General features: G+C 43.1%; 1 protein-coding gene across 2 annotated transcripts; it reads left to right on the top strand.

Annotated features, from left to right (window-relative positions):
• The first annotated feature begins 5815 nt into the window (after positions 1 to 5815).
• Positions 5816 to 14465, top strand: LOC112926298 (uncharacterized). 2 transcript variants are annotated; one of them, XM_026007337.2, is made up of 4 exons: positions 5816 to 6315; positions 6760 to 6873; positions 8787 to 8928; positions 12595 to 14465. In XM_026007337.2, exons 1-3 carry the CDS (start codon positions 5844 to 5846, stop codon positions 8849 to 8851), a joined length of 651 nt encoding a protein of 216 aa, XP_025863122.1. In that variant the 5' UTR covers positions 5816 to 5843; the 3' UTR covers positions 8852 to 8928; positions 12595 to 14465. The 2 variants fall into 2 exon arrangements, with proteins under 2 accessions (XP_025863122.1, XP_072608599.1); XM_072752498.1 differs by lacking the exon at positions 12595 to 14465 and adding an exon at positions 9588 to 9621.
• The last annotated feature ends 1960 nt before the right edge of the window (positions 14466 to 16425 follow it).

The following is a 16425-nucleotide window of genomic DNA, read 5'->3' on the forward strand; positions in this document are numbered from 1 at the left end:
ACATGATTAAGTTTCCCATAAGTATGGCTAAATATTGCCATACATTTTTTGCTTAATTGTGATTTTTAAAACATAATCTTAATTGAAATAATGAAGTAACATTACTGTGTTTTGAAAAAGAATCCAGAATGTTGGAGCATGACAGCAGAGTAAGCACACCCTGGAAACTTCTGCTCCATCCCCAAATCCCTAGAAATGGCAAGAAAGGAAAAAAAATTCTTGGCTATAAAAGGAAAAAGACTTGGCTATAACTGCACTTCACCTAAGGCAACCTCAGATACTAATTTAAGTATATGTTTTGCCACTCAGGCTGTGGACTAATAGTAATGCACTTCCATTGGCAAGGAGGCCAGTTCCAATAAGCAACCCTAGATTCGTATCTTTGAGAACCTGTGTCCTGGGACCACACCCAATATCAGTCAAAGAATTTCCCAAAATAATTTTGGAAATGCTGGAGAAGCAAAGGAAAGGAGATGGAGTCGCCCAGAGATCCAGAAGCGCCTCTGTCCATAGGCCATAGCCTATTAGCCTACACTCAGTCTGTAGTGCTAGAGCCTCCATGACTGTACTGAATGGCAGCCAGGGCCACTGACACTGCCAGGGATATGGCCAGAAACACAATAGCTTCTCCCTTTTACCCCCTGTCAATTTTACACAACAGTCTTGCCTTTGCAGAATCTAATTGGAGCTCATCTGGCAAGGGAGACTAGAATATGTTATTTCAGACACACAGCTTCAGGAATAAAGGAGATTATTTAAAAGTGGATATGGGGCTAAGTACCAACAGTCATAATCTGACATAGGCCACAATTTCAACAAATAGAAGAATTTACACCAAGGAATCAAAGCTAATTGCCTAAAAAAGGGGGCAAAACTTAAGAATAATTATTATATTTAGGAATATATCTATTCCTATGCCATGGCATAGATAAAAATAATTTAAATGAATATCCTCCCACAATAGGAGATGAAAATAATTTTCTCTTCCTCAAGTCATCAAGTTTGTGGTGATTTGTTATGGCAATGCTAGGAAAATAATACAGGGAATAGAGCTAGGGAAAGAGTTCTTACATATGACACCAAAGCCATGATCCATTAAAGAAAACAATGGAAATTGAGATGCCTCCAAAATTAAAACTTTTGCTCTGTTAAAGACCCTATTCAGAGGATAAAAAAAGCAAGCTGTAAACTGGGATGAAATATTTGCAAACCATATAACTGAAAAAGGATTTGTATCTAGATTGTATGAAGAACTCTCAAAATAAACCAAAAAACCCAGTTAGAGGGCAGCCTGGGTGGCTCAGGGGTTTAGTGCTGCCTTCAGCCCAGGGCGTGATCCTGGAGACGTGGGATCAAGTCCCAGGTCAGGCTCTCCGCATGGAGCCTGCTTCTCCCTCTGCCTGTGTCTCTGCCTCTCTCTCTGTGTGTCTCTCATGAATAAATAAATAAAATCTTTTTTAAAAATCCAATTAGAAAATGGACAACATATATGAAAAATATTTCATAAAATAAGATATATGGATGGCAAATAAGCACATGCAAAGATGTTCAACATTATTAACCATTAAGAAAAAGCAAATTGAAACCACCAATGAGATATCACTACACACCAACTAGGATGGCTAAAATTAAAAATATTAAATATTATAATGGTGGATAGATATTATGCATTTATCAAAAACCATGAAAAAGTGGTTTCTCTTTGATCAAAAAACACAAGGAGTGAATTCTAATATAAGCTATGGACTTTGGATGATTTTTTTAAAAATATATTTTTTTTATTTATCTTACAGAGAGAGCACAAACAGGGAGAGTGTCAGGCAGAGGGAGAGGGAGAAGCTAAGCATGGAGCCTGATGCAGGCCTTGATCCCAGGACTCTGGGATCATGACCTGAGCCAAAGGCAGATGCTTAACCAACTGAGCCACCTAAGTATCACGGAATGATTTTTTTTTAAAGGCAGGAAAAATAAAGAGCACAAATTTTTTTAACATAAAAAAATAGTGAGAATACTAAATTTGGAAAAGAACATGATAAAAATAGATCACTCATAATCTGCCAGTAGAAATGGAAAATGGTACAGCCACTCTGGAAAATAGTTAAGCAGTTTCTTAAGAAATTAAACAGCAGCCACACTCCCATGCATTCATCCCCCCAAAATACCTCCACATAAAAACTTGAATATACTTGTACATATATATCTTTGCTCATTAGTGTAAGTAAATCCTTATGATAAACACATAGATGTGGAATTGCAGGATCAAGATGTATGCACATCTTAACTCTCTCTCTTTCTCTCTCCCTCCTTAAAAAAATAAAAAATAAATAAATATTTGACATTCTAATAGATTTGTTAAGTATCTTATTTTAATTTGTATCTCTTGATTATGCATGAGGTTATATTTTTATATATTTATTAGTTATATGTATTTCTTTTACTGCGTACTGTGCTGTGTTCATTTTTGTCCATTTTTTTCTATTGAGTTATTTTTATTAACTTTTAAAAGTTTTTTGCATATCAAGGAGATTAGTCCTTCATTATATGTTTTGAAAATGTATTTTTGCCTTTTAAAAAGTATGTCATACAAAAATTTTTCGCTACCTGTTTAACCTAATTTTTAACATGTTCCTTTTGTTTTCTGGACTTTGTGTTTTGCCTAAAGATTCCGCCCATTCCAAAATTATTCTTTAAAATATTTTTTTTCTAGAATGTTTATGATTTCTTTTTCCTTTAATTCACTGTTGACCAACTTATAATTATTTTGTCAAATGAACAAAGATCACTTACACAGTTCATCAGAGGCTGTTTAGCCAAAGCTTACTATTCTAAGGGAGTCATTACTGTCACCTTTTCATTCCAGTAGAGACTAGAAGGGGGTTGAAAGGACAGTGAACTTTTACATACTGAAAAGAAGAACTCTTAAGACAGTCCTTGGAAGAGTTTTTTTAGGTGGGATTTTCTGATTCTCATAGCGTGGGACTTTGGAAGTGAGAGAAGCGTTATGATTGACTTTCAGATACATTTGTCAGTCTTTGATTGGACCATTACCTACCGGTATGTAAGTGGAGGCTCTCCAGCCTGGGTAGGGTCATTTGGGCTTTCCTGCTTCAACTGGAAGAAAATATGGTCCTCAGCTTTAGAGTTTCACATAAGTAGTTCCTCATGTTTTAAAAAATGAAGTAAAACCCAGCTTCCTTTTCTATATATATACTTTTGGTGAACCCAACACACATCTTAATGCATATTTATTTTTTTCAATTCTAATTTTCATACATTCACTTTTCAAATGCATTGGGGGGTATTTCAGGAATCTCTACTCTGCTGCTCACCGTATATGTTTATTCATCAGGAATATGCATCCTCTTGACAACCAAGTGCAGCATGATCCAAAGCTATAAGACATGACTATTAAAGTCATACCTGAAAGTTTATTTATTTATAAAGCCTGATACTAAAGTAAATATGTAATTAGGAGAATGTGTTTCCTTTTTTTTTTAAGATTTTATTTATTTATTCATGAGACACACACACACACACACAGAGACAAGCAGAGACTCAGACAGAGGGAGAAGCAGGCTCTTCAAGGGGAGCCCGACATGGGACTCCATCCTGGGTCCTCAGGGTCACGCCCCAGGCCAAAGGCGGTGCTAAACCGCTGAGCCACCCAGGCTGCCCAAGACTGTGTTTTCTAAAACTTTCTATCCTTGTACTGTGACATGAAGCCTGACATCCAAGAGGACTCCATATATGTGGGCTGAGTACAGAAATGCTGGTGTGGCAATGAGAACTGTGGATCAAGAGTTAGAAGACCTGGACTCTGGTCCCTGCTTCCCTGCAGGCTTGTTGAGGGACCATGGCACAAATTAACAGACTGTTAGCCAGGAAATGGCTTCCATTATCAGTAACTGTAATTCCTGCCCTTCCTTGAAGCAAGGAGTTACCACATGACAAAGTTTTCACCTATAGAATATGAGAGAAGGTGACGTGTGCTACCTCCAGGCCTTGTGTTAAAATATTGCACGTGTGATTCTCCAATTTCTTCTCTACCTAGGTACTGGAATGCAGATATGCCTGTGACTCAGTGTTTTGGGGGAAGGGTTTGGGGATTGGTTGTTTTTCATAGAACTACATATTTCTTTCTTATTCCAAGTTTATTGAGAAATGACTGACAAATATATATTTTTAAGATTTATTTATTTATTGGAGGGAGAGAGAGAAAGAGAGACTAAGAGGGGTGAGGAGCAGAGGAAGAAGAGGATTCCCCGCTGAGCAGGGAGCCCAAAACTGCGTTCGACCCTAGGACCCTGAGATCATGACCTGACCCAAAGGCAGGTACTTAACCAACTGAGCCACCCAGGTGCTCCTATAATTGTGTATATTTAAAGTGCACAGTACTATCATTTGATATACATACACATTGTGAAATTATTACCAAGATGGAATTAATTAATACCTTCATTGCCTGACAAAATTTTTCTTTTGTGGGGGGGTGAGAATGCTTGAGATCTATTCTTAGCAACTTCCGAGTATACAATATGTATTATTAACTATATGCCTGTGACCCAGTTTTGACCATACAGACAAAGATGATGTTGAGGGGGATGGTGTGAAACCCACATGGAAGAAGCCTGGGAATCCTGAATGTGCGGAGTAGGGCAGGCTTCCCACCGATCCTGCACTATTTCATGAGACAGAAATAAAGGTATTGTCTGACTCACTGGACTGTTGCTCCCTGTTGCAGCAGCTCACTAACCCACACGCCATGCAGTATTCCACAAAGACAAGAGTACTGCAGTCCAACAGTTGGGGAAATGAAGGGGTTAATAAGAGTTTGCAGGTTTCCTTCCTGTAGGAATTCTGGCTACGTGTTTTCTTTTTTCCTATATTGCAAATTGAAGGAGAAAATTGCTGATTTCTTGCATTCTCTTCCTGGTTCTGAAAAACAAATCTGAAAAAAAATGCTGATCTCGACGATTTCTATTTTCTCTAAATATTGCATAATGCACAGCGAGGGTTTCATGTGCATTTGGAACACACCAAACTTTGTAGAATCACGGCTGCCTTTAGCCCAATCACAGCAGTCACAGCATGTTGCCTCAAGGGGACAACAGGCTATATTATAAAACCATAGAGAATAATGGTCCCAAAAGGTTTAGGTCCTTTTTATCTCATTGTGCTGTATTCTTTCTCATCTAGACAAATAGAAAGATGACAAAAGTTTGACCCAGAGTAGAGTCATTCTTTTTTTTTTTTTTTCCTTTTAAAAAGCTTTAAAAATGTTGGTCTATTTCTGTAGTGGGCACAAGGCTAGTCAATGGTCAAAGTGGTTTTTTTTTCTTAAGATTTTATTTATTTATTCATGAGACACAGAGAGAGAGGCAGAGGCACAGGCAGAGGGAGAAGCAGGCTCCATGCACAGGGAGCCCGATGCAGGACTCGATCTCAGGACCCCGGGATCACGCCCTGGGCCGAAGGCAGATGCTCAACCGCTGAGCCACTCAGGTGCCCCTAAAATTAATTTTAAAACTAAAAAACCTAAACGTAAATTTCTCGTAAGTCAACATGGCCCCAACCCTCCCCGAAACGGAAGAGCCTCGGCCCTACAGCGACACCGCGGCGGGCGGCACCACAGCCAGCTCGTCCGCAGTAGGTCCCGGCGCAGGCGCTGGTACTAGCGGAGCAGCCCCGGGGGGTTTCGGCGCTCGCGCAGGCGCGTGGGGAAGAGCCCCCCCAGCCCCCGGTCCCGGCGCTCGCGCACGCGCGTGAGGAGCAGCTGCGGGTCCCGGAGCTCGCGCACGCGCGCGAGGAGCAGCCCCCACCCCCCCGGGTCCCGGCGCTCGCGCATGCGCGTGGGGAGCAGCCCCGGAGCTGGCGGCCGTCTGTGCCCAGAGCCGGACGGGGAGCCGCTCCCCGCTTGTCCGCGGCGCGCAGGGGCGTGGGGGGCGGCGGCCCCGCGGGCAGGCCGCTGGGAGGCGGTCTTGGTGCTCCCCGCGGGCAGGCCGCTGGGAGGCGGTCCTGGTGCTCCCCGCGGCCGGCCGGGGTGCAGGTGCGCAGGCTCCGCGGCCCGTCGGCTGCTCGGTGCTCAGGGTGGGCCGGGCCGTCGGCGCCCCCGCGGCCTGCGCGGGAACGGAGGCGGCGCCGTTGTCCGGGGCGGGGCCCGCGCGTCCTCAGGCGCCCGCACCGCGTCTGCGCGCGAACCTCGGGGCTGGCTCAGGCCTGTCGTCCCGAGGTTCCGAGGAGATGGAGGAGCCGCGGCCGACGAGACCTCTTGCTGCTCTTTCCTCATTCTTGTTTGTTTGTTTTGGGGGGTACAAAGTAGGTTATTTTATTATTTTTTTTAATTTAGTTTGCCAGCATCTCCCATCAAGTGGCAGGCTCACATGCCCTCATCACACCTCTGGACACAAGGGCTTCGTGGCCTCAGTGCCCCACGCCAGGCCGAGGGGGGGGGGTGGGGGTGGGCCAGGGACCCCAGAGCCACCCGCTGCAAAGCCAGGCGTGGGGCCGGGCACCCACGGCTTGGGGCGGCAGGGCTGGGGGACAATGCTGCACCTGAGAGACCTGACAGCCGGCTCCAGCCGCTCCAGCCGCTCCACAGGTACGTGGCACCTGGGGCAAAATGATGACCAGGCCCTGGTGGCTGCTTTCCCCTCTCCTGCGGGCCCAGCGGGACACAGGGCTGGCACAGAGGACCTCACACACTCGGCCACGGGTAGACCGCAGAATTTCGGGGTCATCTGGGCCATTCCCTGCCTTCAGGAAGGATCTGCCTAAGCCTGGAGAGAGATGATCCTCCCAGCGCTGACAGTCCCCGGATGCCACCTCCCTGCTGGCGACTGTCAAGTGCCTGTGGCCTTCCTGGCAATTCCACAGGTAAGGGAGGAGGCCTCCACTTTAGGGCAATGTTTTCCTAATGTCTTAAGATAGAAAGTTTACATCTTGACCCAGTGTATATGCAAACACAGGGATACCTATTAAAACAGGTTTTACACAGAACATTATCCTCAGAGACAGGAGTGAGCTTGTCTTGACTAGCGCTGAATAATGTCTACAGCTGTTGGATTACTGTATTGTACCCTTGAGACTAATAAAGCACTGTATGTTAGCTACACTGGAATTAAAATTGTTTAAATTAAACTAAAAATGAAATTAAATTTAAAAAAGCATATTACCCTCCTTAGGAGTGATGCCCTTAAGAGTCTGAATTGTGTAATTGCAATAAAAAAGTTTTCTTAAGGATTTTATTTCACAGAGAGAGAGAAAGAGAGAGAGCACAAGCAGGGCGTAGTGGCAGAGGGAGAAGGTGAAGCAGGCTCTCCGCTGAGCAGGGAGCCTGATGCAGGGCTTGATCCCAGGACCCTGGGATCATGACCTGAGCTGAAGACACACTTAACTGACTGAGCCATGCAAGCGCCCCTAATTCCATTTTTTCTAATGCTGGCCTATACATACTGAATTTATTTTTTTGGCCTACTAATGGTTTAAAACCCATAGTTTAAAAAAAGCACCCTTCTAGGGTAGGGCAGAAGGAGAAAGAAAAGAGAACCAGAAGGAAAATGGTAGGGACTCGGGAAAGGCAGAACAGAGAAAGAAGACAAGGACAGAGTGCAGAAGGTGTTTTGTGGGAGGTCCCATAGGTGCCTGCCACGATGTCCCTTCCAGGGCATGGGCTCTATCATACAATACCATCCCACTCTGTGCCCTTGGGGTTATGTTTCCCATAAGGCTCTTGGTGGCAAGACAAAATCTTTTTCACTCCGGAAGCCCGCAGCTCCCAGGAAGGGAGCTCTTAAATCAGGCACAACCTTAGAGAATAGGCCTTAGTCAAAACTTTTCATTCTCCAGGGGATGAAAATGCCTTGAAGGGGTCAACCAGTCAGTGATTATTTGGCACAGTCAGGATTTGCCCAGTGGGTCACAAGCATCAGTTTTTCATCTATAGTAAAGATAACATACCTATTTTAGAGAGTGAGAGGATTAACACTGCATCAAGAACATTAACATGCCTGGCACATCATAGCAGCTCAATAAATAGCACCTGCTATTTATTGTTAGTAGTAATAAGAATTTAAAAAAAAAAAAAAAAAGAAAGATCTCAAAACAGCACTGGCCACTTCAGGTATTCTCCAGTCACTAACTTTTTGGGGAAATTTGGCTGCCAATGTCTTCACCCTAGACAAAATGGAAATCCTCATAGACACTTAAGGAAATGACCTTAGAAATAAAAAGAGAAAATATGTGCATACATATATCAGCAAAAAACTAATTCAAGCACTTAGACCTTAACAGATGTTCATATTGGCTACACCAGCATTTTAAGTTGGTGTACATTTTTGAAAAATTAATAGAATCATCTTATTTCCCCCAGTGATTTCGGTCAGTGTTTTGGGAAAGACATAATATGAACAAGCTCTAGCTACTCCTAGTCTATGTGCCAAAATAAATGCAGAGTACCAAATAAATAGAGATGGATAATATAAATGGGAATGGTGGACCAGAAAAACTCATGATGGTAAGAACTCAAGAGCATTCTCTCTTCCAACAATCTTCAAAACTCAAAATTTGTAAATATAAACATTTTAGGGAATTTAGTTTTAGTGCTTAATGTTTAGAATACTGGGTTGTTTTACTTTATAAAAGTTAAATGAATCTGTTAATAAGCAAATTCAGTAGGGAGTCTGATTTATATTGATCAGAAAATACTTTTCTGAAAACTACAGGCATCCACAAAATCTTAAGATCAGTGATCTTGCTCTAAATTTGTCCTTTCCCTTCTTGTCCACTAGATGGCAGATTGGAACCACTCTGGATCCTGCTAACACCTTGGCATCTCTTCCTGCACAGATTTTAAATGGTCAAACTGTTTTTTTGTTGTTGTTTTTGTTTTGGTTCCTTCCAGATTTCGCTCTCATCTCAAGCAAAAGCAAGGTAAATTTTGTGAAAATGTTAGGACAATATCTAGCATACAGACAGAGTTATTTTGACTGGAGAGCTGGAGCTTCCTTAAAGAAGCTTCTTGCTCCTTGTCAGAGGGCCTGAGCTTTCTCTTGTCCCTTTGGGGGAACATTGGACAGTACCATTGTGCTAACATGAATGAAAGTACCTGAACTGCATCTCATTCAGTCTTCACAGAGAGACTATAAGGTGTCACCTCTGTTTTGTGAAATACAAAATTAAGAACTTAAGTCACGTTGAGGGTAAATGCTTTTGTCTAGAGGGACAGAACTGAGTTTGAGCCTGGAACTCTAGGACTTCAAGCACTTGTGCTCCTGTCACCTACGTTGTGCTGTTACCTGGTGGCTGTTAAACCACAGGGCTAATTTCTGTCTCCTCTGCCCCACTAGCAACCTAGATGTCAAAAGAAGAGGAGTCTCAGTATTAGTCTAGATTGTTAGGTTGAATCAGCGCCTTTTGCAAAGTTTTCCTCTGTGAACTAGAGTTTAAATTTGTACAGTTACACTTATATATCTCTGAAAGTTTTTTTCCTTCTCAAACCAATCTAAGACCAAAAGGAATCACAGTTCCTAATAAACATCAAGAGAGAACTGGTGTCTTTTTTTTTTTTAATTTTTATTTATTTATGATAGTCACAGAGAGAGAGAGAGGCAGAGACACAGGCAGAGGGAGAAGCAGGCTCCATGCACCGGGAGCCCGACGTGGGCTTCGATCCCGGGTCTCCAGGATTGCGCCCTGGGCCAAAGGCAGGCGCCAAACTGCTGCGCCACCCAGGGATCCCTGGTGTCTTTTTTATATATATAAAAAAAAAAAAGATAAGAAAATCAACATGAAGTCTCAAAATATTTTGTTTCTTTTAAAGAAAATACAGTATTTACCTGCACATGCAATTTTTGCATGCTTCACAAAAAAGTTTATTTCAGGTGTGCCTGGGGGGCTCAGTAGTTGAGTGTCTGCCTTCGGCTCAGGTCATGATCCTGGGGTCTTGGGATCAAGCCCCACATTGGGCTCCCTGGTCAGCGAGGAGTCTGCTTCTTTCTCTCCCCTCTGCTCGTGCTGTCCCTCACAAATATATAAATGAAATCTAAACAAACAAAAAACAACTTATTTCAGGCTGAAAGGAAAAAAATCACTCAAAATGAAGCCAATTTTATTTTTTTTAAGTTTTTACTTTTTCATTCATGAGAGACAGAGAAAGTCAGAGACATAGGCAGAGGGAGAAGCAGGCTCCACGCAGGGAGCCCAATGTGGGACTCGACCCCGGGACCCCAGGTTTATGTCCTGAGCTGGAAGGTAGACACCCAACTGCTGAGCCACCCAGGCGTCCCAAAATGAAGTGAATTTCAATTTATTTTACACACACACGTTTAAGTAAGTATTAAAGAAGTAAGGCCACCATACACATAAAACACTGTCTACTTAAATGTATGTTTTGATCTTTTTTTTTCTCTCATGTATTCAGAAGGTGTTTCTGTAGTCTTGGCTTATTTGGCCCTGGCGTCCTCTCCCACTTACCCACCTACCATGCTGTGTTCCCTGTGTGCCTTGATTCTGAGTCTGTCCAAGTTGTGACAGCTAGTTCTGTTAATATGGATGGCAGCAGTATCAGTGAGCCTTCCATTCCCCATTCTTCCATGTGTGCACCAAGGAAATAGAAATGAGCCCAAACTCTGTAAGTCGGTGGGGAAACACACATCTCCAGAACATTATTTGTTCAGGTGTTTTCCAGGCAATGAGAATAACACCAGATCTCAAGCTCCAGTGGCTCTCCACTGCCAAACACTTCAGCCTGATATTTAAGGCTACCTCCCTCCTTCTCATTCTCATTTCCTTCCACTCCATCAATGAACCTTTCAGGCAAGGCTCCAAATCACCACTGATAATGCTCACTTAGAGGCAGTTAAGTAATTTTCAAAGGTTCCTGGGTCTACTCTTAATTATCTGTGCAACTGGCACGAATTGTCTTGCTGCTACAATGGGCCTGCAGCCTTCATATCCCGGCCTCATGCTCTGATGTTTGCCCAAACTGGGTCTTTGCCTTGTATCCTGCACACTATGCAGCCCCTGCAAACCTGCCTGCTGCCAGAACCCTTCCCTGGTGGGCCTGATCTTTCCCCCAGGCTCCTGAAACCTCCCAAATCATAGGTGGTCAGGCTGCAAACTAGTTGTCCCAAACCACAGCGTCTGCCTCCCTCCTTGATTTATCATGCTGATGTGTTCCCCCCATCAGGCTACACTCTTCTCTCCCCAACCCCATCTGCATAACTCCCTCTGCCACAAGACTCCTTCCACTTGCCTGTCTCTAGAAGCCCTGTCTCCACATCTCTTGGCGGCTGCCAGTATCCTTGTCACTGGGTTCCCTGTATACTTTGCCCAGAGTGTACAAGGTTATTAAACTCCGCAATCCCAAGGATTAAATGTGGAATAGGAATGAACTGGGGTGATAATCTGGTCCTTGTTAGAGCTTTGTAAAATGCTAGACAGACATAAGGTCCTGATATTCCTGATTCTGAAACCTCCTTTCCCCATTGCCTGATGCTTTTGAGTCTACATTCTGTCCCAGAAGTCTCATCTCCTCTCAGGGACCAGCCCAAGGCCCTGCTACTACCCACTCACACAGTGCACTGAAGGCCCCTGCGAATTCCTAGAGCCCTTGCTGTTGGCATTGGTCTTGGTGACATTTCATCAGATCCTCCTTGGTGAGCCAGACTCAGAGGAGGTTCTTATAAAAGAAGGGGCTGGACAGTGCTCTGGGCCTGTCTTTCAGGTCCAAAGTTTTATGTGTATTGACTTTTTCCTTCTTATTTAAACTTTATGTTTTGCTTTTATTTTTTTTTTAAGGGAGGGAAAGAGAGGGAGAGAGACAATCTTACGCAGGCACCATGCCCAGTGTGGAACCCGACACAGGGCTCTATCTCAACAACCCTGAGATCATGACCTGAGCCAAAATTAAGTCAGACACTTAACTAAGCCACCTAGGTGCCCCCAGACTTTATGCTTTTAATCCCCATCACAACTTAGAGCATAGTGCCAGGCTCTCAGAGATCCTATAAATGTATTTCTGAATTGGTAACCAAGTAACAGGTTTGTCTTAATGATAGGGTAAAGCAATTTTCCACTTTATTGTTGTTGTTTAAGTTTTTTATTTTATTTTATTTTATTTTATTGTTTTCAGCATAAGTGTAGTCTTTAATTTCAGCTATTGTACCCATCTTGCCACCCACCTCCCCTCTGATAACCATAGGTTTGTACTCTATAGTTAAGAGTCTGTTCCTTGATCTTTTTTTTCTTTGCTTGTTTTGTTTCCTAAGTTCCACATCTGAGTGCAGTCATAGGGTATTTGTCTTCTGAGTTACTTCACTTGGCATTATACTCTCTAGTTCCATCCATGTTGTTGCAAATGGCAAGATTTCATTCTTTTTTATAGCTGAATAATATTGCATTGTATATACATATATCACATTTTCTTTATACATTCATCTATCAATGGATACTTGGACTGCATCCAAATTTGGCTATTATAAATAATATTGCAGTAAACATAGGGATGCACGTATCCCTTTGAATTAGTGTTTTTGCCTTTTTTGGGGTAAATACCGAGTAACAGTTACAGCGTATTTCTATTTTTAACTTTTTAAGGAACCTCCATCCTGTTTCCTACAGTGGCTGTACCAGTTTGCATTCCCACCAACAATGCACGAGGGCTCCTTTCTCGCCACATCCCTGCCAACACTTGTTTCTTGTGTTTTTTTATTTTAGTCACTGTGACAGGTGTGAGGTGATATTTTGTAGTTTTGATTTGCATTTCTCTAGCGATAAGTGATGTTAAGCATCTTTTCATGTGTCTGTTACCCATCTGTATGTCTTCTTTGGAAAAATGTCTGTTCGTGTCTTCTGCCTATTTTCTTATTGGAGTATTTATTTTCAAGTGTTAAGTTGTATTAGTTCTTTATATATTTCACTTTGGAAACTCCTAAGTTGATATTTTCTTTCCCCATCTCATAACAACTGTATTGTTTCCTGGAAGAAATTTAGTTAGAATATTAAAGTGTAGCCAAAGGCCAGTGACCAAAACCTCTGTGTTCTGCAAATAAAGATTCCCAGGCACCAAACCTAGAGATTCTGAATCAGTAGGTTGGGTGGAAATCAGTGCTTGTGACAAGCCCCTCAAGTGATTTGGAAGCTATAGGCCTGAGTTACCTTTTGAGAAACATCACTCTAAGAAGTAAGGATTTTTAGGACAATGCAGAGAGCAGAAATTTGTTTCTGGTGGCAGCAAGTGATGTTTTCTTTCATTGTGAGGAAGGGGAATTCTCCTTGAGAGCTGGAGCCCTGAAGGCAGAGGAGTGCCCAATGCTAGTTTCTGTGCGTGGCAGGTTGAACTTTCAGCAGCACAGTAGCTAGAACAGCCCATGCTGTTGGACTCACATAGCCTCCGTAGCTACTCCGTTCATGACCTTATTGTGCCAACACTAGGGTGACCAAAGGCAGAGACTGGCTGAGGATAACTGGAAGAGTCATTGGTCGATTAGTGCCTGTCCTACGGGTGATGCTTTCTTCTGAGTATTAACATAGGTTACAAAGATGTTCACATTCCACGCCCACTATCTTGGTCCACTAGCCACATGCCTCTTTCCCACAAACCTTCATCCTCAATCTTCCAGTGTTTTCTCTTTTCAAGTCCCTGACCAACTAGCCAAACTGTTCACCATTGCCCAAAAGCCTCTGTGCATCCTTGCCTTGGCCCATTTCTCTTTCTTCAAGTAGATGACCTGATGTACTGTCTGATACCATCCTTAGGAGGATACTCTTCACGGTAATCCCTGACGGACCCCTAACTGAGGCTGCACTACAGTAGTTATCCATTTTTGTCTCACACCCACATACCAACTGATCTCTCCAAGAACCACACAGCCTTTTTCCTCCTCTGTCAGCTAGTCATAGGAGCCCTCCATGTAGTCTATGAAGGGCTGCCTCTAGGGTGGCCCCATGATCCCTTCCTCCAGGTGTTCACTGTCATGGGTAATCCCCTTCCCTTCAGTGAGGCAAGTCCTGTGACTTGATTCTGTGAATGGAATATGGCGAAGATGATGAGATGTACATGAGTAAGAAGTGTACTTGATACACTATATAAGATTGTAACACCCATCTTGCAAGGACACTCCCTTGTGCCTTGTTTGCTGTGAAGAACAAGTGGCCATGTTATGAGCTGCTACATGGAAAGGGACATGTGACAAGGAACTGAATCAGGGGTCTCTGGCTAAGAGCCAACAAGAAGATAAACCCCTCAGTGTGGCAATCTGCAAGGAAGTGGATTCTGACAATAACCACACAAGGCTGGAAGTGAATCTCTCCCCAGCTGATGCTCAGATAATAATACCACAGTCCCAGTCAATGCCTTGATTACAGCTTTGTGAAAACATGAAGAAAAGGACCCAGTTAAGTTACATTCTAAGTGCTGACTCACAAGAACTGTGGAATAATAAATATGTGTTGTTTTAAGCTGCTAAGTTTGTAGTAATACTTTTATGCAGCAATAGAAACCTACTACACAGCCAGAAATATGATCTGAGAGAGAGGCACTGGTACAGAATGGTAGGTGACATGGGAGCCTGGGCCACTTGCTCGTGCAGGTTTCCTGTATTCTCTGTCCCTGTGCATTGCTGTCTCCAGAGTTACCACTTCTATCTTATGATGGAATGGTGCTAGTTCCTCCCAACCTTGGTAAATTTGACAGAACCCAGCTCCTGGTGAGTAAATTTTGACATGTGGTCACTTAAGGCCCCTTAGTTAGGTGCTTAATCCATACCAGGGCTCCGTAGCACATGGGGATCTTTTCTCCAAATGATTCTCTGCTGCAGATCACATAGATTTGCATCAGAACCCCGGGGCTTTGTGTTGTACTTCCACTCTTCTCCATGTGACATCTTTTCTCACCACAGATAACTCTAATACCAGGGAGTACCTGGTTGTATAGCCCACTGATGGTACTGCCCAAGCAGCAGTGATGCTTGCACATCAGCCTGGATCTGCTGGCAATTCTCCTTGTCACCAAGTAAATAAGTAAGAGCAGTATTTCTAAATACGGAACATGCTGCCTCCAGAAAACCAAAAGGATTTCCAGGCATTGTGTGAGATGTGTGAGTTCTTCATTGTGTTAGATGTGAGATAATAGTTTGTCCTAATTTGGTAGTAATGGGAGCATATGTCCCAACTTGCACCAAACCACTGGATCCCAAATAACTTCCCTGATGTGGTGAGCCCCTGAAGTGTCATGTAGCCTTTTCTCTGTCCTCTCCCTTGCATGTCTTACCCAGTCCTCCAGTATATTTGCCACTTTTTGCTCATCTCATCATTAATAGATGAATGTGGGTTTTTGTTTTTTTGCACGATGTCCAGATGGTCCAGGTCCTTAAGACTATATTGTAGGAGAGGGCAGATTTAACATAACTCAAAGGCAACACTGTGAATGTATACTGTGCCCTAAGCCATGCAAATGTAAACTGCTCTGATCACCCTTCCTAATGAGATTTGAAAAGAATTTATTTATGAGATTGATATTGTATACTTTGTATCCAAGGCCATTTTAATGTGATCTAGCAAAGATACTATATCTGGCTCATAACTGCAGTTGGGGGGCGACTACTTGGTTAGTGTATGGTAACCCACTGTTATCCTCCAGGATACACTTAGCATTGAACTTCATACTGATTAATGGAATGGGCCTATGATGAGGACCACCATTCCTGCCTGCGTATTTAAGGGTAGCACTAGTATCTGCCCTCTCTTCATATGATACTGTTGTTTATTTACTGTCTTCGCTGGGAAGGGCAGAATGATTTCACAAGATCCTTCTTGGCATTCTCCACTATGAAAGCCTGACCCCATAGGTCAAGGAACCAATGTGGCTTCTGCCAGTACCTAAGCTTGGCCATTCCATTATTCCTTTGGGAACCAGGGAAATTACCAGCAGAGGAGTGTGTGGAGGAGGGGGTCCTACCATAAACCACACCTGAGTCAGAACTCCATTTATTACCCTAATCCTTATGCACCCGCTCTTGAGAGAGGAGATATGAGGATGCTTTGGATCCCTGGATATCTCAACTCAGACCATGTATCCAACAGTCCTTGAAAGGTTTTGTATTCCTCTTTCCTTCAGAGTACAGTTTTATGAGTAAAAGGCTTTGGAGAAGGACTAAGGAAATCACTACTTTTTTTTTTTTTTTTTTTTTGCCTCAGTGTTTGCAGGGTTCTTTTTCATGAGCTTTTCTGTCAGTCAGTGGGATTTGGGTTGGAAAACTGGCACAGGTCTGAAAACTGAGAAAGTAACCAAGACTTTTTATTGTCAGGTCTGTGGTCAGTATCATGGTCATCCATCTTGGATTTACTTTGGTTCTGTAGATTGAGCAATACTCTCATTTGCTGTTCATCTGTCATGTCTCTCAGGATGCCATGCTGTATTAACCACCT

Source organism: Vulpes vulpes, chromosome 3 (assembly GCF_048418805.1).
Source record: "Vulpes vulpes isolate BD-2025 chromosome 3, VulVul3, whole genome shotgun sequence".
Lineage (NCBI taxonomy): Eukaryota > Metazoa > Chordata > Mammalia > Carnivora > Canidae > Vulpes > Vulpes vulpes.

Bases quoted from the DNA above. Each gene is read 5' to 3' on its own strand.
- LOC112926298 (XM_026007337.2), top strand. From the start codon at position 5,844: ATGCGCGTGGGGAGCAGCCCCGGAGCTGGCGGCCGTCTGTGCCCAGAG. The intron at 6,316-6,759 runs GTAGGTTATTTT...CCCTGCCTTCAG, and splicing joins TTTGTTTTGGGGGGTACAAA to GAAGGATCTGCCTAAGCCTG. The intron at 6,874-8,786 runs GTAAGGGAGGAG...CTTGTCCACTAG, and splicing joins CCTTCCTGGCAATTCCACAG to ATGGCAGATTGGAACCACTC.